Genomic DNA, 25,909 nt, shown 5'->3' with positions numbered 1-25,909 from the left:
GACTGCTGTTTTAAGTCAGCTGAAGATGTCACACCAAAGGCAAAAATATTACCAGAGCCTGTTTTAAGTTATGTTTGCATTCTAATTGTTCTACTGCCAGAATTGGGCTGTATTAGATAACTGCACATCCTGCATGAAGCGCAGCCACAAAGAAACCAGTCCTAATTGAATATAGAGTAGCAAGCTGTGACTCTCATCCCTAATTTCCTCTTTTTACAGAGTCTAATCAAGGACATCATGCTAAGCCACATTTTTATGTGGTTTTCTTACTGCAGTCCCTTTAGAAGTTGCTAATCCATAGCTAGGAGAATACTTCTTACTTAGATGTTTCTTTCTTTGTCTTGTATTTGCTTAATGGAAACTCCATATCAGAAAAAGGGTGTAATGAAGTGCCTGATAACTATTTTAATAGGAGACCTAAACTGCTCCTTGGCATGGTACAGGGACATAGATGTGAAACCGTCAGTGGTGTAGAGGAGTTAATATAACTTTCATCATCTCCTCCTTAATGTTTTACTTAATAAATTTTCTGTAATATATTCTTGGTAATTAAAAGAGGAAAAGGAAAAAAAAATTATTGGATGTCAGCGTTAATGGCTGAAATAACAAGGCGTAACTTCAACCTTTATGTTTGTGTTTTAGTTTGAGTTACTTCAATAAATTGGCTTGACAGTGAGTTATTCATTTGTGAATATCCACAAATTTGCTATCCAGTTTTAGACAGACTGAGAAGTCTTGCCCAGAGAAATATATATATGACTGACCAGACCTTGGAAGCTCTCTCCTTCCTAAACAACTCTTAGTGGAACTTTGTACTTCGTTGTAAATGTCCCTGTTTGACACTCAGATTAAAAAAGCCCCAGTCTTTAAAGAGCTGATTATTATGCAAGTTCTATGTTCTGAAATATTTATCATATTAAAGAAAACTATTAATCTGAAAGTGATAACATGGCTTGGCCAGGAAGCTGCATTTTTCATATTTGATATTCTTTGATGGTGTGATATAGATGGAAGTATTTATTCAGCAATATATTAAAAAATGCTGTTGCTTAAAATAATTTATTTGAACATCTAATCTGTTTTCTGGTCCCTGAATGTTCCTGAGCCTTAGGCAGAGAGGGAGGTTTAGGTATTTGTGCAAAGACCTGTGTATGGCCTTGCTTACACAAGGGTATCTTCAGTCTTCTGGAGGCTTCAGGGGCAATTGATACAGAATTTTTGTTCAGGGGCAATTGATACGGAAGAAGATCTTCCAGTTGATAATGGGTAGCAAGTGTAAGAATTAGTTTTGCCTTACCAAAAAGTGGTAGGTGTAGCTGTATAGTATAAAGTACTACCAGGTTTGAGAGTTGTTGGGGTTTTTTTTCTTCCTTTTTCTTTTTTTTTTTTTTTTTTTGAGGTTGCAGACAAACAAGAGCATGTGACTTTGCAGGTGTCAGCTCCAAGAAAGGGTAGAACATTTTCTGTATCAGTGAAGGTTTTTGGTGCTTTAATAGGGAATTCCAAAGAAAGGAATGACAATGTGTCAATGGAAAATAGCTGAGAATTACTGGGTGGTAGATCTTTTGCCTGCCTATCTCTGGTTGGTTGAAGGAACAGGACAAGAAATGTTTATTTCAGGGTTCTTCTGGATTTGCAAAACATAAAGTGATAGTTAAAAATCCCGTTTTTTTGTAGGATTTGGGTTTATAATGGGGTAAGGAAAAAAAATATATATAATGCTCCCATGGATTTCTCTAGCTGTCTTTAGGATTGATTCAAACTAAAATGGTATCATTGTTTCCCCTTTAATTTCCTTTCCGTCCTTTGTTTGAGGGTCACTTGGATTTCTTTCTTTGCTCTCAGAGGAATACACAAACCACATGTGTAACTCACTTTGATCTCCTGGCTATTCGAAGTGTATAAAATCCTGTCCCGGTGAAAGCAGTGGTAGGTCTTTCCTTGGAATATCAGCGACAACAGGATTTCATGCATTTGCGGAGGAATGTATAGAAGACAACTGTAGATAGCCAAAGATGTGTCAAAACCAGAGACTTGTGGTTTTGGTTTGGTTTGGTTTGGTTATGACCCAGATCCAGGTAATGAACATCTAATATTTAGGTTAAAATTTCTTAGCTCTTTATAGAACTGTTCTGGGGAGAACCACTACTTCTACTTAACCATTCCTGGCTGGACCAGACTGTCCCTGACTTGAAGGCAGCTTTCATTTGCAGATAGACTGCAGGTGTGTTAAAAAGTGCCTCTTGGTTAAGAACAAGCACTTTTAGTGCTGATGGGCCTCTGTGGAAGCTCTTGGACTCCTTCAAAATGGAAAGAAAAAATGGTTTGCCTGTGACACCTGTTGTATGAACAAAAGCAATCTCAAACTGCAACTGTTTTTCAGCCTTATGTCACGTCAAGATTGCAATGTTTCTGTGAGTTAATAAATGTTTTTCACTTACCATAAAATTTTCTGCAAAGCTCTTTGTGCTCCTGCTGAATTTTTCCATTTTGATTGGTGACCTTAATTAAGAGTTTAGGAACCCTATTGTCTTACCATTGAAATGCAAGTGGCTTTTTGTGAATAATTCAGAACTGGAAGACTGAGGCGAGTAAATCAGTGCCTGTTACCTGTCGTGAATGTTGATTGTGAACCAAGCAGTTTCTTTTCTTTTCTGTGAAGTCTGCAGAACAATGATGTACAGCTGGGTTTGATGTTTGTTGGTTTTTTTTAGTGACCAAGCAGGAAGCAATAAATTAAAAAAACAAACACCAACCACAACTAAAAGTATGCAAACATTCCTAAATCTCAACACTGAAAAGGAGCTGAGTTAAATTATGTGAATCATTTGTGAACATGTCTTCCAGGCCTTTTAAATTTAATTTATGTCTGTGGAAACCAGTTTACAGATTAAGTCTCCGTACTGATCCTAGCCCAGTGAGACACCCACTTCAGACTAATTTGCTGTGCTGAGCTTTCTAGCATGGCTGTTTCTGAATGCCAGTCAATTTAAAGTGAGGAATTTCCAATGTGGCAAAGAGAAAGAAATGGAGGCTTTTTTGGAGGATATGGTGTGTGGGTTTTTAAAGAACATGAGGCAGACAGCAAACAAAATAACTTAGCAGTGTAGGCATTTTTCCCCAAGATAATCTGCAATGATTTTCTTTAGGAAATAAATTCTTCTCTAAGTAAAATCAGTAAGGGAAAAATATCTCAGTATGGGAATTTATACTATTTGACCATAGGGTAGTCTTTTCAGACAATTGCCAGAAGTTGCTGTTGAGTGGCTGCTGTCCTGCACAGAAGACCCTGTGCCACAGGGCTTTTCAGGGCTGGTTTCTCTTCTCCCACCTTTCAACAGGTGCTCAGTTGGGACCATTAGAATGGCTTGAACGTGGCCAATGAAATCCATCATGTAGCTGCTGACTTCCCTAGGTTTCTGTATTAGCTGACCTGTATTTTTTTATTTTTTTTTCCTTCGGAAGTAGCTTGTTGAGAGCTGTCCCAAGTAAGAGGGAGAATACCATCAGTAATTAAAAAAAAACCCAACATCAGAGGGTATTTGTTACTGCCTCCAGTATCTTCTTGTTGGATAGCTGCTCCTGGATAACAAGATAGCAGCAAACAGCAACAGTGCTTAATGCTATTTTGCTTGCCTTTTCTACTTCAAACAGATCTGTTTTCAGTGGTACAGACTTTTTTTTTCAGTGGTCTAGATCTTTCCTATAATGTGTTATTCATCTAAAGGTAAGAAGCAATGTAGGTGGCACAAGTCAGGTCAGTCTCTCTGGGCAACAAGTTAATAGCTTTTTGGTAAAATGAAGTACCTGAGTTAAAGGTTGAGAAGCAAAGACTTTTTCCAGGCTTTGTGGCAGCTCGTAATGAAACTTGTGTTTTTAATGGGTGATTTTTGGAAACCATGAGTACAGAAAGGAGGTAATTTTGGTTCCTAAATGAGGTTTGAAAGCAGCACAGTAGCTGAGCCACAGGATTCCCACAGCATCTCCCTGGTCAGGATACCAGAGTGGCATTCTGCGCTGGAATGGGAGTGGGGCTTATGGGATGCTGCTGTTGCATGTGTGGCATGATATTCCCCCTGGATTTACGGTCAACCTCTGTTTTGGCTGTTGCCTGCAGAAAGATGATATGATCATATCCACAGATACGGAATTTCAAAATTACTATATGTCTGTACTTTGGACTGTTAATTTTGCAGAAAAGGGATTAATGCCTTGGAAGGCATAACAATCCATAACATCTGATTTCCCATTTTCTGACTAACAAAAAAAATTATGCAAGTACATGTTGAAAGTATTAATATAATGAAGTAAACTTAATGCTGCCATTTAGTATGGAGCTCCATCTATATTGTAACAGTTGGGGATCTTGCAATCTTCTGGTTTAAATGCAGCTTAAACTCTTATGCCTAATATTATAATGACATGTGTTATCCCCTACAGCATAATACTGGGAGGCTAGAGGGCCACGGTAGGGGAGGGGGGAATATTGCTAAAAAGATTAAGATTTATTATTGAAATTAGATTTATGAACAAAGGCTTTCACATCCCTATAAGATCATTTTTGATTCTGTTGCAGTTTGTGTACAGTTATGTCAGTTGGCTTTTGGAGGAACTCATATGATGTGCTTATCTTTTCATATACAAACTCAGAGAATTTACAAAATGCTGAAACTGGAAACAAACAGCATTGTCATTTAGGAAATGTGCTGTATATTAGGACACTGAGTAGCTAGAGGAAGAATTTATGTAAGCACAGCTGTTTGAATGCCATTTCCGTGAGTATGTCCATATTGCCAAAATGGATATTCAAGAAAAAGACTGGGGAATTTCTTCTCAAGGGGTGAGGGGGAACTCTACAATATCAGTATATTAGCTGGGTTTATTTGTGTAAATGCAGCATCCTTTCATGAAATTAGTGTTTGGAAACATTTGTTTGATTTACTTGATTTGTGTTCCTTGGAAAGTAGAACCACTGTAAACTGATTACTAAATCTTCATGAATTCCTATGGATGTGCATATTAATTACATCCTCATTAATTCATAATAGCGAAATGTTCTGTCAGAATGTCAGAGGAATTAATAATGATAGGCTGGTTATTTTCAGGAGTTACTGGTCTATCCATGGTGAGATGGACCCTGCCACCAAGAAATAGGCTGAATGACATTAATTGTATCAAATACAAAACATGTTTGCCTAGATTGATTAATGGTGTGTTAATCATCAATAAATGTGTTTTTTTTTAAAATGACAAAACAAACGACCCTCTCCCCTGACCCACAAGATAAAACAAGGGGAGGGGGAGATGCAGTTTATCAAAACAAGGGATGCCTAGATTAAGGCATCAGCTCCACAAAGGCAGTTCTGAGGAATGAGCTCCTGGAGCTGCAGAATACACTGGTAGTTTTTGTTTTAAAAAGCAAAAGTTAATGTTTTGAAAATTATTTAAGATAAGAACAACTTATAGAAGTTACAAATAAGAAACGCCTATTTAAGGCATACCTGAGACTATGTAAGCTAACACAAGGCCTTCCACAAGGGACCAGTAGCCCCATTCATTGGCATCTTGGAAGCTTCTGCCTTCCATAGAGGTGGGAATATACCGTATAGAACCATAGAATAATTTAGGTCGGAAAAGACCAATCATTAACCCAGGACTGTCAAGTCTACTACTAAACCATGTCCCCAGGCACTGCATCTACGTATTTTTTAAACACCTCCAGGGATGGTGATTCCACCAATTCCCTGGGCAGCTCGTTCCAATGCTTGACCACCCTTTTGGTGAAGAAATTTTTCTTAATATCCAATCTAAACCTCCCCTTGGTGCAACTTGAGGCCATTTTCTCTTGTCCTATTGCTTTTTACTTGGGAGAAGAGACCTACCCCCACCTACCTACAACCTCCTTTCAGGTAGCTGTAGAGAGCAATAAGGTCCTCCCTGAGCCTTCTCCTCTCCAGGCAGGTGGTAGGACAATCTGAGTTGTGTCTAGTACTCTCCAATATTTCATATTCCTGTGTGAACAAGGAGTTTGCCTTTATGAACTTGAAGTGATTATTTTGAGACCTTATGTACTCCAGTAAGATGATTCTGGTGACCTGATTATTTATAATGGAGAACTGAGAGAAAAAACGTAAGACAGTAGGAGAAGGCTGATTAAGGAGGGAACGCAAAATATGTGACAGTGGAAATAATATATGCTTTGGTAAAATGTAAAAGCTATGTTATAAGCACTGAAAAGTGTATTGACTTGCTATTTTATGTTATTTTAGACTCAAAAGGGAAAAACTAGGCAAATATAGTTTGAAGCGTATGGAGAAAGATTTTTGCAAGCTAGTTTGTTTTTCCATATATATATATATATATATATATATATATATTTAGCAAACAGTAGAGATATCTGGACCATAATGCATTAGAAATTCTAAGTAGGTATTTATAATGTGCATTTAAATAATTTTTGTAGTGCATTAGGCTCTGACTGCTTGCTTTCAGTTTTCTGGTACTGAGCAATGTGTATAGCCACCAAGAAAAAAAAGGAAGAAGAGTCTTAATGTCAGTATTGTGCTGGTATTTTTAAAAATTACATAACTACAATGGTGAGAAAAATTTTCATTGTTTGTCTTTTTAGTTGTGAAGGAGTGAAAATTACATCTTTAAACACTGTATTTTCTGATTTTGGCATCCTGGAAACAAACTTTTACTTAAAAAAAAAAATCATTTGCAGCTTGCTTCTTGTAAAGAGTCTGGTGGGAATGAGGACTCCAGACTGCACATGTCAGACTGTGCACCAGACACCCAAACTAGCAAGAGGCACTGCAGAACAATTAGCAGGACTGGTAGTTTACAAAAATAAGTAAATTTGTGTTTGTTCATGTTCTAGGAAGGCTTCAAAAACCAAATATTATTAACAATTTTTAATAGAGGAAATGGGTTGTACTGTACTCTAAAGTTACATAGCAGGAGAAATTCTCAGAAAAACGTGTTTTAAAGGCATAAAGGAATTTAATCAGGTCTTGAAATGATGTATTTGAAGTTGGGTTACACTGGTGTCGTAAAAGAGCTGTAAGTAGGTTTCTGCCCCCTCCACTGAGGTTTGTCTCTGTGGTGTTTTCCAAGCAGGTGAGAACTTGCTCTGCTCTTCTCCCAAGGCTTCCAGATGCAAAGCAGCTCTGAAATGGAAGTTGAGCAGGTGCATTAGTGTGGGAGTTTGACCTGTGCTAACGAACCTGCTAAGAGGGATAAAGTGGTACTGAAACGTTAAACACATCCTACAGCAGGAGATGTCCTTGTCTTTTTCAGGAGACTACCGTGAGAGAACAGATTTAACTCAAAGAATAATTTTGGCTTGACTATACTTGTCTTGTTCCCAATAAATATGTAGAACTTTGAAATATGTCAGTTATGTCTATCACTTCCTTGTAGAACACACACACACACACACACACATACATACATACATACATATATATTCTTCACTCTCCCCTCTGTCTCCCCTCTGTACCCTTTTCCAGCTATAGGAGTCAAGTTTCCAAACTGATGAGAATAAAAATACACGTATCAGATTTTATTTTTTGATGGTCTTGTAATCTGGACCTTTTACGTTGCAGTCTATTAAACTCATATTTCCATGTAGCAAGACAGGGAAGTTACCACTGGTGAAGTGATCATAACAGTCTTATGTATAATTTCAAATACTGCGGCCAGTTTTTATTTTGAGGTAGAACATTGTGCCCCTTATAGGCCTTCATCCATAAAATGTACCACTGCCAGGTCTCCTTCACTTAACTTTGGGCTTGAGAAAAGGAATTAGAAACCAGATACTCTAAATAAGTGTCAGCTGACCCCAAACCATTCTGAAATAGTCCCTCTTGGAACATCTAAGCTTGCATTACTGTAATTAAGACTGTACATTTGTCTAGCTGTGATTTCCGTAACAACAGTGTGGTTCGGAAAGGGGGTTTTTGGGTGCTTTGGCATCCTGGCCAAATCATTGCTCCATGAACTGTACAGAAATTGACTTCTTAAATCCAGAGCACTGGGCGTTTGAAGAAAGAGCAGTGCCTTCATGGCACAGTTGGGGTCCTTAGATACCATTAATGGCACAAGTGCAGTTGGCTACTTGTATTTTAGGAGTTGTGGCTGCTTCTCAGAAATGCTTTTGCTATAGCTCTTTAGTGTGAAGAAAATATGGGATTTAAGGGTTAGACGTTCTTAATGAGGACGAGATTAATCATAAATCTCTCATGGCTCAGGGACCTCAGGGAATGACATTCTGCACACAAGTATTGTGTGTTTGGTTTGACTGCCAAACCCAAACCAAGGTTTGAGTAGGTTTTTCTTTACTTTTAAGCTGAAATTCTTTATAGGACATCTTTAAAATGTCCTGCTGCTGGCATCAGAGGATCACCTGTAAGTTTCCAAAAGATAAGTTGGGTTTTGCTTCTTCACAGAGGTAGCACGTAGTAGTGCTAACCTGGGAAAAAAACAAAGCTTGTGACTGATAGCTGGAGATGGGTGAAGAGCTTTTTAAATTATTCTTCTCATCAGTTTAGAAACCTGACCCCTATAGCTGTAGAGCAGCATAGAGGGGAGGGTGAAGAACAGAGACTTAATTGCTCAAGAACTGAAAGAGATATCCACCTTCCCTGTCATCAAGTATTTGCAAAGAAATTCCCTTTCCACAAGTACAGATCCTGCATTTTGGTCTAAGAAACTGAAGTTCATAAACATGCAATATGGAGCAAATATTGTTTGCTAGCTACTGCTACCCAAACCAAACGGAGAGCATGCTGTTGTGTGAGGCTTTCATAGGGCCTTACTGTGGACATAGTTGATGAGAGAACATCTTCCATCTTTGGCCCAGTGAATGAATAGGCATGGGTTTCTGAGAAGCCCTTGGGCTGCTTTCTAGATCTGCTTCTGAAAACATTACAAATTGCTTTCAGCTGTAGTACTCAGCATCATCTGGGCAATCCTGAGCAACTCCCACTGTCACTGACATTAAAGGGACTGAGGAACAGTCACCATCTCCAAAGGGTCAAGCTCTCTGAGTGTTTGGATCAAGGTCGGCAAGCTTTATGCTCGTAAAGGAGCACTGTTCCAATCAGTAGGACTGTGACATGAATTAGATAAGGAGGAATTAATCCTCTGTGGCTCACTTTCTTTATCTACAACAACGGATAATGGCTGTATCTCCTTGGTCTCACATGTCTGAGAGTGCTTTGAGATCCTTATCTCAAATGCCTAGAGTGCAATGCCAGGAGTAACCATTAGATTATTTCCTATGACCTTTCTTGTATCGCAGACAATTACATTACCCATGTAATGCAGTTCAATAGCTTGGACAGGGATAAAACATAATTCACATTGGGCTAAAGCTTATCTTCCAGAAAGGCATCGAGTCTTGAAGATGTTCAGGGGCAGAGAAGCCACTATCTTGTCTGGTTGCTTGGCTCCAGTGGTTAATCACTGTCACTGCTGAATTTGTCATCTTCCAATTGTTGGCTTTCTTTGTGCCTTTTTTCAATAGACTAAAGACCCGTTTGGCACCAAGCATTTTCTAATGGTGAAGTAGTTCCATACTGTAATCCTGTTACCCTTCCACCATCTTTTGTGAGACAAATCATGCTTTCTTACTGCATGGCTCCCCCCAACCCTCACCCATCTCAAGCCATTCTACCCAAAGGATAACCCAAATGCTTGTGTTGGTTTTTTGCACCCTGCCAAGCTGTCCAACATTGTTTTTACAATATGGACAGCCAAAGGGCAGGTAGTGTTCCAGTCTGGCTCACTAGCCTGTGTACAACAATAGGATCATCTCCTCACTTCGACAGTTCTCTGTTTTTGCAGTCCAAAGCCCCTGTTTGCTCTAGCATTGCCCTGGGAGTTCATGCTGAATTACTTGTCTGCTTCTAGCTTTTCACTCCTGCAGGGTTACAACTTTCCAGGAAACAGGATGTCTCCTTGGGGTTCTTGTATAGCTTTTTTTTGGTTTAAAGTCCAAACATGTTCCCACTGGGATATTTGCGCATGCAGTTGTTTTTTCTTCAAGATACAAAACTTTGTAATATATTTGAGATCATCATCAGATATCACTGTGCAAACACTTCAGTTTGCATTTTCCACATACAGCAAATGTTTGGAAAAGGATAAGGACAAAAATGAATGGAAAACAAAAGCTACTATTTTACTAGCAAAGTCTATTATTCTCCATATCTAGGGTTGGAAAGTGCAGAGAAAACATATTTTTCTCTCTAGAATAATAAGCTTAGCAAATCACATAGTGTCTCTCAGGAATCCAACTAAACTGTATATGCAGAAAACTGATAGCATACAGAATATATACAATCTGCAGATCAGGACACTGATAAATTGAATCAATATTTATAATCTGAATAAATGGTATGCATGATATTTTCCCTGTAAATCTGGCTGTACAATCCCTTTTTCATGCACTCCCTAGTCAGAAAAGGGAAAGGTACAGGAATTCTCAGTGCCCTGAATAAAACACAGTGGTTGAAAACCAAAGTGAAGCTGCATAGGGCAGTAGGCTGGAAAATCAACAAGGGCTAGAAATGGAAAGTAAGATTAAAGGTAACACTTAGCCACAACACTATCTTTAGCAGCTTCAGAATAGCATGCAGTTAAACACACACACACACACACACACACACACTAGCAAAGTTTACTTTGTAAAGTGCCTTGCTCTCACTTTTAACAGCAGATGATTGCTATTTACTGTAGGGTAGGGAACCACAGGAAGCTGGCCTTTTTTAGCCCTCTTACCCTGGAAAAGAACTGTCTGAAGACAACTCAATATAAACTTAACTTCCTTCCCTTCCCAAACCCAGCTTCCTACTCCCCCAGCTGTGTCTTTTCTTCCTTGACTGTCTTTGGGAGTATCTACACTTCAGAGAGCTGAGGATCTTTCCTAGCTATGGAGTGTATTTTGTTGGCAATGCTGAGTTGTCTTGTTTTGTACAAGAGCCAGGGAGAGCAATGATGCAAACGTGCCTGACCTGGGCTGCTAGAGGAACAAGAACTTTGATTTGCAGTGAGAACCTCCTCACCCTCAGCCCCTCGGTTAGAAGAAAATGAATGATGAAGCAGTTTGCAACCTCAGAAAGTTTAGGATATCATGAACACCTTTAGCCAGTTTCTGACTGTGCAAGTGGTAGTTGCTTAATGAGATATGTTATTTCAGCACTGTGGAGCAGAATTACCAAGAGTGTTTGACGCTTACCATAACTAAGTTTTATGTGACAGGAAACATAAATCTTGCATCTGGGCATCCTGTGCATATGGAAACATGGACAATGAGGTGCTGAGATCACTAGCACAGCCTAAGATCCGTTTTATCCCAAAGAGAATGACTTCGGAATTAATTTGAAAGTAAAGGAAGTAAAACACATAACTGAAGAAAAGCTGCTTTGCTAGAACGGCCGTTCAAACGTGTACTTCATATTTGGTTAGGGAAACATTATTGCAGGCTTTATATTCAATGTGGCTTAAACTATGCTAGTTTGCTCTGCTTGTCCTGGTTATGATATTCTGCTTTGCATTGGCAGCAGGCTAGTGTTATAAGTCTGTAGCAGCAACAAGTTGTTAAATTGTGGTTGATGTTAATAACAAATCTGTGCTCTGGTGTAAATCAGCTTAGATTGTGGGTTTGTTTTAATCTCGGCAGCCAGATTGCGATTCAGTGTCCAGAACTGTAACATTTAACTGGGAGCTAACAAACGAACTATTATTATAAGGTGGCTTTTTTTTTAAGTATCGTTGGAGTGCTGTGTGTTTCCTAGTCTGGTCAAGGCCATTTTTCCCTAAAAATTCTTATTTAAAGATGAAGCTAAAAGATGCCAATCAAAACTGGATAAAATTTCTTTCACAGTCAGTGAATCTGGTGAAGGATTAATTTTTTGGTCTGTTGAAACTGTCTATAGATTCAAGTTGAATTCAGTTAATGTTTGGAGTCCTGAAATGGAAGGAAATTGGAGCTTTTCATTTTGGAGCAAGGAAACTGAGTTTAAAAAAAACAAACAAACAAAAAACCCAACAAAGAAGAAAGCTGCAAGAACAAACTTAATGTCCTTCTTAGTGCTGAGTGAGATACTTTAGTCAAAATGCTGATAACCCTGATCTCGTTAACTTGGCCACAATTTTTAATACCAGCTACTGGACTTAAGAAAAGCATATTAAACTATCTCATGAGGCTGAACATTAACTGACTTGTGGTGGTCTTCCTCTCCCTGTTCCCTGAAGACCTTACAGGTTTTGCTTTTGTTCTGTTGTCCATACAGAAAATATCTGAAACCATTAAAACCTTTCAAGGTGGAAAGACAGTCCTCCCAGCCAGTTGTATTTAAGAGTTGAATTTTTTCAGAGGGGCTGGATTTCTTCTCTGTAGCTCACCGGCTGGCATTTCCCTTAGTGTAGATGAGAGCCTGAAATGCCATCTTGCATCTCAAGAGATGGAGCATTCAGAGAATGCATTTGCATACTGGTGAGAGAGAAGGGTAGCCCTGAGGTAGGTCTGTTCAACTTGCAGAGGTCCTCAGAGAGCAGAGACTCTGAGCTGCAGCCCTTCCTTCAAAACGCTGCACTGCAGAGCTCAGCATGTACCAACCCACACAATTAGATACGCTTGGTGCAGGAGGGGGGCTGTTGCAGCTTGCTGCTATGGCCAGGCTACTCACAGTACCTGACACTGCTAATTTAAACGTGGCTTGATATGTCTACATTGATTTCAATCACAGTAGTGACTCTTTCCATGGATACAGCAACCTGTAGGTAGACTAATTGATCACCCATATTTTTATTAGTATGCATCACCTGCTTTCCTTGCTCTTCTTCTTTAAGAATTTAAATATCCAAGGACGTGTAAAAGCCATATGTATTTGTGAGTTAAATAAGACACAAATTTCTAAACCTTGTATTTGGATTTTATACTAGCTAATGCAGAATTTGACTGGATATGACCAGTGCTCTAGGTTTGAGCTTCTAAATCTTTCTGAAAGCTTGAGGCTAAGGCTGAGGAACCTCTGTAGCCTAAAGAGCACTCATGGGTCACATCCCCTATTTCAATGTCAACAGGATTTAACTGTCTTGTTAAGACTTTAATGTTTGGTCACTGGATTTTACATTATCAGAACCAAGAATTTTCTTCATGAATTAATTCTGAGCAAATTGGCAGCATCTACCCCACTTCATTCTTTACAGTAGTGCAGGGAGTGTTACAGCTTTGTTCTGGCACATAATTAGATGGTTTGATGGGAAAACACCAGGTCTGACTTTAACAGGATTTTATGCAGGTGTGTTCTTAGAGAGTTGATTTGATTTTATTGGATCTCATCCTCTGTATCTCTCCTGAGCTCTAGCTGGGCTTTCGCCATTGCATTTTATTAGCTTCAAAATTTCACGGCTGTGCAGCTCACTGGCCAGGAACAGAAGTTATTGCAATAGCTTTAATAGGAGTGTATTTTTTCATCCTTAGTTTTATGGAGGTTTCATTTATAGTTTCTTTTAAAATGCCATTCTTAAACCGTGAGCAGGTCTGATTATTCTGCTAAGGACTGTGCACACTGAAGATATGTGGCAGTGACTGACATTATATTATATTTAACAAGGTAAGAAATATTAACAATTTCAGGATTTGAAACCAAAGCTGTTGGGAAACTTGTCCAGCAGTATTTGTAGGGAAAATCTCATCCATAATTAAAAGGATGTGATGTCATTACATCTCTCATGGATCCAAGCAAATGAGTTCTTGTTTTGTTTGTTTTTTTTTTTTTTTTAAGTAGAAAAGGGATTGGAGGGAAAGAACAGGTGGCATTTGCTCATTGCTAAGGTATTCTTTGACTAATAAAGGTCAGCAGTAAGGTCCCGAGTGCTCACATGAGCACAGGTGGGGAATATCTGAGAGGTGCAGCATGGCAGGTTCTTCAAAGTGCTAGGAAAATCCTGGGAAATAAGCATCTTCAAATGCTGCCTCCAGCAGTGAGCTCCTAATACTGAGCAGGGCAGTGCAAACCCAGACCATTCTCAGCTACAGCACCTACTGGTACCACCCAGCTGGCCTTCTGCCTCCTGTGAGAGGCAACATTGGAGAGAGGACTCTGGTGAGGTGCTGGGAAGGACAGGGGCTGGACAGTAAGCAGCTGCCACCTGCTCGCAGGAGGGTGCTGCTTTTTGATGGCAGCACCACCACCTCTTCAGTACTGTGCATCACCCCAGCCAGTATTGACAGAGTTTTCTGGCAACACCGAGCTGTGTGGTGCAGTCCACACGCTGGAGGGAAGGGATGCCATCCAGAGGGACCTGGATAGGCTTGAGAGGTGGGCCCCTGCAAACCTCATGATGTCCAACAAGGCCAGCTGCAAGGTCCTGCACCTGGGTCAGGGCAATCCCAAGCACAAATACAGTCCGGGCAGACAATGGATTGAGAGCAGCCCTGAGGAGGAGGACTTGGAAGTGCTGGTGGATGTGGAGCTCAACATGACCTGGCAATGTGTGCTGGTAGCCCAGAAAGCCAACTCTGTCCTGGGCTGCATCAAAAGAAGCGTGGCCAGCAGGTTGATAGGGGTGATTCTACCCCTTTGCTCCACTCTCATGAGACCCCACCTGGAGTGCTGTGTTCAGCTCTGGGGCCCCCAACATAAGAAGGACATGGACCTGTTGGAGTGAGTCCAGAGGAGGCCACAAAGATGGTCAGAGGGCTGGAGCACCTCTGCTATGAAGACAGGCTGACAGATAGGGTTGTTCAGGCTGGAGAAGAGAAGGCTGCAGAGAGACCTTCTAGCAGCCTTCCAGTGCCTAAAGGGGGCATGCACAAAAGCTGGAGAGGGACTTTTTGCCAGGACATGCCAGGACAAGGGGTAATGGCTTTCAACTGAAAGAGGGTAGATTTATATTAGGTCATATTAGGAAGGAATTCTTTCCTGTGAGGGTGGCGAGGCACTGGAACAGTTGCCCTGTGAAGCTGTGGATGCCCCATCCCTGGAAGTGTTCAAGGCCAGCTTGGATGAGGCTTGGAGCAACCTGGTCTAGTGGAAGGTGTCCCTGCCCGTGGGGGTTGGAGCTAGATGATCTTTAAGGCCCCTTCCAACCCAAACCATTCTATGATTCTGTGAATAACATTGAATTGACACCTGATTAAGCTCCATGTGGAAGCTGTTTTGTTTTGCCATGGGTGGTGGTATGAAGTCCCAGTGGCCCTCTGCTTTGGCAGGCCACTGGGACTCCTGCATTGCACTTTGTTCTGCCTTTTGTGTGAGCCGTGCTTCTTAACTCAGGCACAGCACCACACAGGGACAGTCTGCACTGTACCTTTGCACATTTGAAACCCAGAGCACTGGTGATTATGGTATAGAGAAGGCACTCGTGAATTTTTTGAGGCTTTTTAGCTCTGGCTGAGCATAGAACAAGAGGGACTTGCAATGATTTCAGCAGAGCTGCTCTCTTCAGTCGTCCCAGTAACAATAAGGTAATGCTCTGCAGGACCTGTCTGGTTCTTTCAAAGCCAGATGAGGTCCAACAGGGTTTGCTAGCCCTGTTTCCATGCTGTGCTTAAGCATTACCCTGCTTCTCTTGGCCATGGAAGTGCTCATGCTGTGCTGCACCTGAGCTGATAGACTTTGCTGTAGCTAAGCTGCCTCTGTGTCATGGTTTAACCCCAGCCAGCAACCAGTTCTCACACAGCCCCTCCTCATTTCTGCTGCATTGCGATGGGGGAGAGAATCGTAAGAGTAAGTGATAAAACTCAAGGGTTGTGGTAAAGAGAGTTTAATAGGTAAAGCAAAAGCTGTGCATGCAAGCAAAGCAAAACAAGGAATTCATTCACCACTTCCCATGGGCAGGCAGGTGTTCAGCCATCCCCAGGAAAGCCGGGCTCCATCACACATAACGGTTACTTGGGAAGACAAATGCCATTAACTCTGAATGTCCCACCCTTCCTTCTTCCCCCAGTTTATATAGCCAGCATGACATCACATGGTATGGAATATCCCTTTGGCTAGTTCAGGTCAGCTGTCCCAGCTGTGTCCTCTCCCAATTTCTTGTGCTTCTCCAGCCCTCCCGCTGGCAGGGCCTGAGAAACTGAAAAGTCTTTGACTTAGTGTATAAATTACTTAGCAACAGCTAAAAATGTCAGTATATTATCAACATTATTCTCACACCAAATTCAAAACACGGCACTGCACCAGCTACTAAGAAGAAAATTAACTGTATTCCAGCTGAAACTAGGACACAGCATTTAGCCATATTATGTGTAGTTGCAGCTGCATCATGACTGATTTACAACTTGAATAAAATAGCTCGAGGCAGCCGAGAGTGGACTGCTGAGATTCAGATGCACTTTTCATACTATTTCATTTCCATAACATAATGTGAGGAATGCAAGGAATGTAGAGAAGATGGTTTAGAAAAGCTGGTTTGGGTTTAAGGCACCAAGGAGGTTGACGATAGTGTGAGGGAGCTATATCATGCAGCTTTTCAAACAGTGGGACACTTGCCCTTCTGTGCCATTTACAAGACAGAGGTTGTATGTGTTTGACAGACAATGGGGCAGTTCTCTGCCCTTTTCCTTCAGCAGCAGCAGAGCTGGAAAATGTGAAGTCCAGCAGTCTTGCTCCTGGGATCGTCACCTACCCCATTAGACCCTGATTTCATAACATACCAGCACCAGAGGCTGAGCCACTTGAAAGAATTCCCGACTCCGTGCCCTATGCACTGGTTCCCACCCCTGCCCCACTATTCCCCGTCCCCTCAGTTTGCTGAGGGTAGCTCTTTGTAAGGATGAGAAGAAATAAGCAGTATCTGTCAACTGGCTTTAAATCAGTACTCTTAATAATAAATAAATAAATAAATCTTTCTCTGTTGGGGATTGAAAAAAGTACAATAATGTCTGTGTTACTGCGTAAGAAAATACACGTGGAACCTCATCCTTAATTAAACAAATGCTGTGATTAAAGCAAATGCTGAGACAGGCAAACAGACAATTCTGACATTTTGTGATGTGTTGAAAAAACCCTTTCATTTGTTTTTTCAGCATTGCTTGAGAAACCCATCAGCAAAAGACGAGACAGTGAAGCTGTACAGAAGGCTAAGATCCTTTATGCATCCTGCATGAATGAGAGTAAGTGGCCTCATTTGAGAGACACACATATAAGTTACCTGTGTTTATAAAGGCAGGGTTTTTTTTCTGTCTGCTGAGTTCTGTGAAAATTTGTGGCAACACAAAGATTTCAAAGGTGGGATTCAACTGAGGTACACCAAGGCACAAGAAGTCAGTTTTAACGAGATCTCTGCTTGTCAGGGAATCTGTGCAAAAGGATGCCAAAGCTGTGCCCTGGGGGTGGGAGCAGTGCCTGGTACATCAGAGGAGCCCTGGGATGAAACTCTCATACTGACACTTTCAAAAGACTGTTGTTGCTCAGCATCTTCCACCTCTCTCTAAATCCATTTAATCAAAACGTTTCCACAGGGCTGAGTATAGACAACCCTGGATTCTTTAGCTTAGAGTTATCTGCATGTCAAGTAAGTTTTGGGTAGGAAGCCCTATGGCCACACTTGCCAAGTGCTTTTCCTGAGCTTGTAAATGTCACTGTGAGGTGCTATACACTAGGTTGGGACAGATCCCTACCTTTATGTAGCTGCATGGGTGAGGGAAGAGTTGGGAGTGCCCTTTGTCCTTCTGACTCTTTCAGACTGTATTTCCCATGCAGCTTTCTTCCAGCACAGCCTGAGACTGACTGTCGGCAATTGAGAAAGCCTGCCCTGCAGCCTCAGTGCCAAGATGCTGACCCTTCTAGCTTTGATTATGTACAATAACCCTCTCTCAGAAACAGTGGTTTCTATGCTAGTTCCGAAGTCAGGAACGGTTTTTTAAGTGACTTAATTCCAGCCCTTGCCTTTTTTGAAAGGCACTGATTTGCCTCTTGATGCAGATAAACTGGGTTGGACTCCTGTGCTTCTGTGCTCACAGGCAGAGCAGAGGCTTTGGGTTTTAGCTGTTGTGTTTTGTCTTGCCTAGAAATTGATCCAGGGTGATAAATCTTTTTGTCTTATGTGACTGTTGCTGGATTTTAATTTTCTGGAATGTAATCATTGTCACACTTTTACATTTCAGATAAAATTGAAAAAGCTGACATGAAACCCCTGTTAAGTATACTGAGGCACTCACCTTTCCGCTGGCCTGTGCTGGAATCCAACATTGGACCTGAAGGGCTGTGGTCAGAGAGGAGGTTTAGCTTAGTGCAGGCCTTGGCAACTCTTCGTGGTCAGTACAGTAACTCTGTCTTCATACGCTTATATGTGGCTGCTGATGACAAAATCTCCGATCAGTATATCCTGAAGGTAAAATGTGGCATATCTAATAGGTTACTTTGCATAGTATTTTGTGGTCTCATTTTTTATAAAACATGCTTACATGCCAAATGTTTACACTTGATTATTGTCGCTATTACCTACTGACTTACAGGTGCATAGGCGAAAATTCATGGGAATGTAGAAGCCACCAGCAACCACATGTTATTGAAAAACATTTCTGTGCAGGATATTTTCTCCTTTCAAATAGGAAAAAAAACCCCAAACCCCCAAAGGTAAAATATGTTCCCAGTGGACCAGTGTCAAGGGTCTAGGTGCATGAAAATGGGAGAGGTGGATATCTAGTCCTGGGGGTGTTCTCTGTGCTGCGTATGACTCATCAGTTGCATGAAGAATAGTTTTTGTCTGTGAAGGTGAAGAATGGTGCATCAGTAGCAGATATTTTGAACTTAGGCTATTTTTCTTGAGATGGAAATGCACTATCTTGTGGTTATACAGCAGCTCACAACACAGATGTATCCCAAACACTTCTAAATCTGAAATACAGAATTTACCTTTTTATTGAAATGCTATTGCTTTTGGACCAAAGCATGACTATTAACAGTGCATGACATTACACAACAGTTTAGATTAGTTAGAAAAAGACCCCAGAAATGTTGCTTGTAGTCTGACAAAACTCCAGAGAATTGTATTACTGTGAGATGTCACCAGGACAAGACTGAGTGCCTGGACCAAATGCATTGCTGTTTAGGAAGTAGAGATGAGTAACCAGAGTAGACCAGCCCTCCACTGCTACAGGAAAATAGTTTATGAAGGCAGAAGAGAAGGGACAAAGAAGAAATTTATGATGCCATTCATTGTAGCAAAATAGGGTCTATGATTCTTAAGTTGCTAGCATCTTGGCTAGCTGTTGGGAATGTAGACATGAGTACTTTTTATTTGGGGATCAAACAACAGTTAACTGTGGAGGTACTGGAGTGGATGTCGATTCTGAGTCAATTCTTTAAAATGTCTTTGACTGAGGCATTTTACAGGTATGAAATTGAAAGGTAAGTTTTCCTCATCTCTAGGACATTTTCCTGAACAGTCAAGTCAACAGCAGACCAACTGCTCGCTGTATTAAAGATGTCACTCTGCTAATATGCTCTTCAGATCCTGTCAGGATTGCCTCAGCTGGAGATTTCTTTAAAAGAACTGAAACAGCAGAATCAGGAGAGATACTTAGGTATCTCCTGGCATAATATTTTAGTCCAAATCACCTGTCAGTGAAGGGCTGGTTATTTAAATCCTTATTGCTGGTCTCTTGGAAATGAATTATACCTAGCAGTATTTTCACTCAGTATGGTTAGTGGCACCTAAACATTAGGTTCCTAAATAATTGTACCACTATACGCTATGAATACATATTTATTCTGTAGAGTATTCTGTTGTTGTTAATTTGCTTAAGAACTTGATCTGCAGAATACATCAGACAGTATTCTACTTTCTCCATGTTTTAATGAATTCCCAGGGGTGCAGATGTACCATGGAATATTTCAATCTGCTTATGAAAATGACTCTGTTGCAAAATTCTTTGTTCAGCATTGCAAAATCATGAATGGATCAGAAAAAAAGTAGAAACTCCAAATAAAACTTTATTCAGCACGGAACATGATCTTTTTTTTCTTGGGGGCTGAAGAAATTGGTTAACTTTTTTGTTTAATTCTCATATTTCTGTTTTCTTGGTTTTGGTGGGTTGTCAAATCTCTTAAGCCAGGAAAATCTGGATGAGCATTTCATGCAACAGTCACATAATTGAAACAGACCAAATCATCTAAAGTTAACTATTACTGGGACACACATTCACAAGGCATAAGGGTATATTCTTTTTGCTTCAATATGCTGAAAAAAGAAGGTGATAGAGTTTTTCAAAGAATCGGAGTTGCACTGAGCATCACAGCTACTGTCCTTTTGGTGGATGATTTATTTTATTTGTTTATGGATTATTTTAAAGGTTGAGAACAGCAACCAGTAGAGGAAATGAATGAAATTTATTCATTCATTTTAGATTCTAAGCCATGTGTATTTAGGTCATTGTTATAAATGTAGAAAAAGTGAAACATAAATTGTGTAGGATTTAGATTAAAAAGACATGTGAAATTGTATGAATAAATACAAATCTCTCTTCATTAGACATAACTTTTAAAAACAAATACAGCATCAAAATAATATTTTAAAACATAAAACCTGCTGTTTCTTCTCCAGTCAGTATCTTATTCAGAGTTTAGAAGCTGATTGAATTATGTTTTCAGCTTTGGCTTCCATACCTTAATGTAACCTGATCGTATTGAAATATTTGGGGAAATCTCAGTTTCTAGTATTTTTAAGATATATGCTGTGCTGTGAGTTTTTCTGGTTAGGAACTTGAAAAAGTATGCAAATACTCCCATGTAGTCATTTCACTCAAAGTCTAAGTGCAGATCTCAATGAACTTTCAGGACTGGTTTAGAAATTACCTGGAGGACTTTATTCCAGTATTAGGGTGACTGTAGACCAACACATTTGATCCATGTTTACATCAAAAGGATAAGTGAAAGACAAAGATCCACCTGGACGCCTACCAGGCATCTTTAGCTAATGTACTGGAGGCATAATAATTTCCTGTGCATGCATGCAATCATTTTTGTGGCTGGTATCCAGCTGTTTCAGTACATCTGTTCAAAAAGCCAAATACAGCACTCACTGCCAGTCTAGGGTGAAGCTCAAAAGTGTAACTTCAATTTCAGTCAAAGAAGGCTAACGATGCTTTCCAGATAGACAGCAGCTAACATGCTCCAGCGTCTAATGGGCATTTGGTCCATACAGTAGACTAGTGTTTGTCTCAAGGTGATTCTTGTGCCCCTGAAATATGTGTAGGATGAGTGGTTGTCAGCACCAACTGCTTGATCCTGTAGACCCATTCCTATTGCATTACCTACTTGCTAATGGAGCCATAAACACACAAATCATGTAGGTGATTCTTTGCTGTAGTAGGTGGCTCAGATATTGGAGGGGGCATCTGAGGCTCCCCAGATCACAGTAATATGATTTAGGTAATGTCTGTCAGCACAGTATAGCTTTTTTCTGTTGTTTTGAAATCCTGTGGAACGCAGGCTGGTGTAGCATATTATGTGTTAGATAATTACACACATCTAACATAATTGCCAGAAAAATGTGAAGTCTTCCAAGGTTGCTTATAGGGCTACCTTTGAATTCTGATGAATTTACCTATCACATGCTGCTTCTTGTTATTTTTAACAGCTTGACCAAGCAAGCCTCTCTCTTGCATCTCGAGAGGATTACCTGGAAAACACCACAGAAGCCAAATCTGTAAGTATTATTAGCTGGAAATCAATGTGGCCATTTTTCCCCTCATTTTTTTCCATTGTTACTTTTGTTTTGTTGAGCCCCAGACTGAGAAGGGGTTGTGGTTTGTTTGGATTTGGATTTTTCAAGACATCTTATATCAGAAAATACCACCACTACAAGCACCACTACCACACTCTTGCAAAGATTTTCAAATGAAGATTTTTGTAAGATTTTGAGGTCCCCCCTGCTTTTTCTCCCCCTTGGAAGGGCATCTGGAGTTCATCTTGTCCAACCCCTCTGTTCAAGCAGGGTTGACCTCTGGAACGTACTGCTAGTCACTGGCCTCCAACTGGACTCTTTGCTGTTGATCACAGCCCTCTGGACCTGGCCACTCAGCTTGTTTTCACTCCACTTCACTGTGCACTTCTCTAACGTTTACTTTTTCAACTTGGTGAACAACCACAACTGCTTGCCCCTCGTCTGTCACGATATTAAAGTATTAATAGAAGGTTTTCAGGCTGGTTAAGTATGATTTCCCCTTCATAAATCCATGCTCCTTGCTCCCGATCACCTTGTCCTTCATGTGTTTTGAAATAGTTTCAGGGAGGATTTTCTCCATCACCTTCCTAGGGATTGATAGGAAGCTGACCAGCCTGTAATTCCTTGGATCTTCCTTCTTGAATTCCTTGAAGAGAGGGGTGATACTTTGTCTCTTCCAGCCTTTAGGGACCTCTCCCAATATCTGTAACCTTCCAAGTATTATCCAGAGCAGACTTGCAATGATTCAGCCAGCTCCCTCAGCACTCATAAGTGCAATTTATCAGACCCTCTGGATTTACTTGTGTCCACTTTTCTGCCTAATTTGGTCCTCTCTGACTGAGGATAGGCCCTCCTTGCTTCAGAATTCCCCTCTGGTCTCAGGGGCTTGGGATTCCTGAAGGTCAGTCTTACCAGTAAAGACTGGAGCAAGGCTGGCATTGAGCATCTTGGCCTTTTCAGTGTCATGTACTACCCTGCTCCATTTAGCAGCAGATCTGTGTTCTCCCTAGTCTTTCTTCTGCTGTTATGTACTTGTAGGGTGTTTTCTCATTGGTATTCATATGCCTTACCAGATTCAACTTCAAGTTGGCCTTGGCTTTTCTAACCATATCCCTGCAATATTTGTCAGCAACTCTATACTCCTACGTCATCTCTCTGTGCTTCTACCTCTTATACCCTTCCTTCTTATGCTTGAGTTTAGCTAGGAGCAACTTCTACACCTGTCCAGGCCTCCTACCACTGTTGCTAGATTTCCTACTTGTCAGAATGGGCTTTTCTTGAGCTTGGAGGAGCTCAGGTAGAGTTTCATGCATTTGCACTGCTCTCTCACATAAAGGACAACTCCCATCTCCTCACCTTTTCAGCCTGCCCTTCCTAAAAATCCTTATCCATCCATGTATAACTCCAGCTGTGCAAGTTATCCCACTATGTTTCTGTGATCCCGGTGAGGTCATAGCCCTGTAACTCCACACAAACTTCTAACTCCTCCTGTTCATTCCACATGCTGTTTGCATTAGTGCAAAGGGGTTTCCCATGGACACCCAGTCATGCTGATTCTTCAATGTGCCCTTGAGAGTTTTCCTTGTAAGGCTGTCCTGTAGGCACTTCCTTCTTTGCATACCTACCCTCAAAGGCGCTCCATTACAGCTCTGTTTTGTTGATTACGTCTCCTCTTTTCCCATTACCTTGGGCCCTTGGCTTGCCTACCCTATCTGTACCTTCTTTAGTTGTTTCTTCAAGAATCGCGCCCTTGCCCATTGTTTCAACAATCACTCCCTTGCCCATTGTTTCTAGTTTAAAGTCCTTCTTACCACATTGGCCAGCCTGTTGGTGAAGATACTCTTGCCTCGTTTAGTCAAACGGATCCCATCCCTTCCAAGCAGCTGTGAATTCTCAGAGAGGGTCCCATGAACATAGAAACCAAATTTCTGCTTCTGATGCCAGCTGTGCAACCAGTTGTTAACCCGCAAGATCTGTCATGTCCTGCTCAGGCCCTTACCCCTCACCAGCAGGATCAAGAACACCATCTTGGCCTCAGGCCCTTAACCTCTGTCCCCAAAGCTTTGTAGTCATGCCTGATACTTCCCAGGTCACCCCTGGCAATAACATTGGTGCCTAGCAGGAAGAACATCAGGGAATTGTAGTCAGAGGGCTGGATAAGCTTGCTAGGCTCTTCACAACATCCTGAACGTGAGACCCCCAGTAAACAGGAAACCTCCCTAGGTGACAAATCAGGTTGGCAGGTGGGGCCATCCATCCCCTGCAGCAGTGAGTCTGTTACCGCTGCTGCTTGTGTCTTCCTTCTGCTGGTCCTGAGTGGCTCAGGCTCAGCCACAACACCCCAGTTGATAGTGCTCCTGAGTTGTGTCAGCTACAAGAGCAGTGGGCTGAGGGCCTTTGTTGTGATGGGAGTTGACACTTTCCAGCCTCATAAGCACAGGCTCCTCCTGCTTCTTGTGCTGCAGCTGAAGGTCCAGGATTTTGAAGCTCCAGGGTCTCCAGGGATGTCTGGCTGATCTTTCTCATCTCCTCTGAGGCTGTGTGATCTGCTGATCTCTCACAGCTCTTTCACTTGGCAGCACGCCTCCACAGTAACTGCATACCTCCTGCACGCTAGGAGACCATGTGCCCCAGCCTCGGCGGGGGGCCTCAGGCACTCCCTGCAGCCTGAGACTTGCAGAGCTGCGTCCTTCCTTATGAAGGACCATCTGGGCCCAACAGCCCCATAACAAAGAGAAAGGTACATTACTGGTGTCTGGGGATCATGGCCTGTGGCATGTGACTACCATATCTAAGGATGGCTATGCCAGGCGAAGTTTGCCGTCCTTTTCTTTGTGAACTGCTGCATCTCTTGACAGCCTGTGGGAGCTGTGCTCTGGGCCTGGCTCTCTGGCACGGGCTTAAAGGGTGCTGGACCCCCCCAGACCAGGAGTCAGGTGGAAGAAAGGCTGTGGGCACCCTTTGGTCTAGCACAGTTGGCAGAGTTAGCAGCTGCTAGAGCTACCCTCCCCTTAGCTTTTACCTGACCTGGTGGCAATGGGAGCCCTCATGTCTCTTGCGGGGATCCAGGAGTTCCCAGATCATGGACAAAGTGCCCAGAAGCTCAAGAACATCTCAACAAAGTAGAGCCCAGAAGCTGCCATGTCCTCGGGCTGCCTTGGTGAGCTGCCATCCAGGCCTGCCTCTTGGGCTCAATTAGACCAGAAAGCCCAGTACATTTCAAGAGCCACCACAGGTCATTATCATCAAATTAACTTGAATTCATTTAATGATCAGAACAAGAGTTCCTCAACAGATTTCAAGTAATAAGTATTCATTTTCTATCGTGTCATCCTGTCCTCACGTACCCTCTCCCTGCTTTATGGTTTCTCTGCTACAGCACAGTTTCTTGCTGCTTTTCTAAGGGCAGCCGTTGTGAAGCCATTAATGTTTATCAAAGACTTTGATGTATCAATATTTGGCAATGGCAGCACCTTTTCCCCCCTCCCTCGATGAAGGCCTGCGGGCAGTATCCAGCACATGCAGTCCAAGGCTCAAAGGAAACAACCCCTTCAGTTGTCATGGGGGACAGGTCATTGTTACTGACAAAGTTTTTACAGTTTTGCTTCCCTTTTGAGTTCCCTGAGAGGTTAGTAAGGTTTTTTTAGCTGCATCTATCAGACTAGATGATGCCAGGATACAAGTAATTGTTATCTACTAAAAGATTAAAGGTGGAAATGTGTTGGGATATATTTTTGCTTTTGTTGGACTGTGAGCTGGTAGGAGTTGATGAGGAGTAATCTGATCCCTCCAAAATCTCTGAAAGATTATGCTAGGGTGGAGGTAGCACATAAATCACTACAGTATCATTACATACAGTGTATTTTTCTAAAATTGGCGTATACACACTGAGACTAAGATGTGCTTTATTAGGATAGCCCGTGGAGAGCAGAGCAGAGCACTGTAGCAGGTACATGTGTTACAGTGCCATGTCAGGAACGGAGAAGAGAGCTAAGCGGAGCGTCCCTTTATCTCCCTATCTTCTCAGCCACTAAGCTTGCACTTGCATACAAGTACTTCTTCAGTCCTACACTGATTACTGCATGAGTTGGTGCTGGTGTACACTCATACGTGTTGTCTAAATCCCATTGTAAGAGCTAGAAATGTTGCCAGTCTAATCCAGAAGTGTCATTTGTGTTTCCCGAGATTTATACTCTGTGAACCACAGCAGGTATCTCTGTCA

General features: G+C 41.5%; 1 protein-coding gene across 2 annotated transcripts in view; it reads left to right on the top strand.

Annotated features, from left to right (window-relative positions):
- PHEX (phosphate regulating endopeptidase X-linked) overlaps window positions 1–25,909 on the top strand; it is a 134,623-nt gene that overhangs the window by 14,022 nt on the left and 94,692 nt on the right. For both annotated transcript variants that reach the window (XM_080377574.1, XM_080377573.1), the window contains exons 4-6: window positions 17,045–17,131; window positions 18,125–18,351; window positions 21,601–21,669. In XM_080377574.1, coding sequence (XP_080233700.1) covers window positions 17,045–17,131; window positions 18,125–18,351; window positions 21,601–21,669 — 383 coding nt within the window. The remainder of the gene's footprint in view (window positions 1–17,044; window positions 17,132–18,124; window positions 18,352–21,600; window positions 21,670–25,909) is intronic.

The sequence above is a fragment of the Falco punctatus genome (genome assembly GCF_963210335.1).
Source record: "Falco punctatus genome assembly, chromosome: 2".
NCBI classification, from domain to species: domain Eukaryota; kingdom Metazoa; phylum Chordata; class Aves; order Falconiformes; family Falconidae; genus Falco; species Falco punctatus.
Note: the sequence above shows the minus strand (reverse complement) of the source record. Positions and strands in the feature narration are given on the sequence as shown.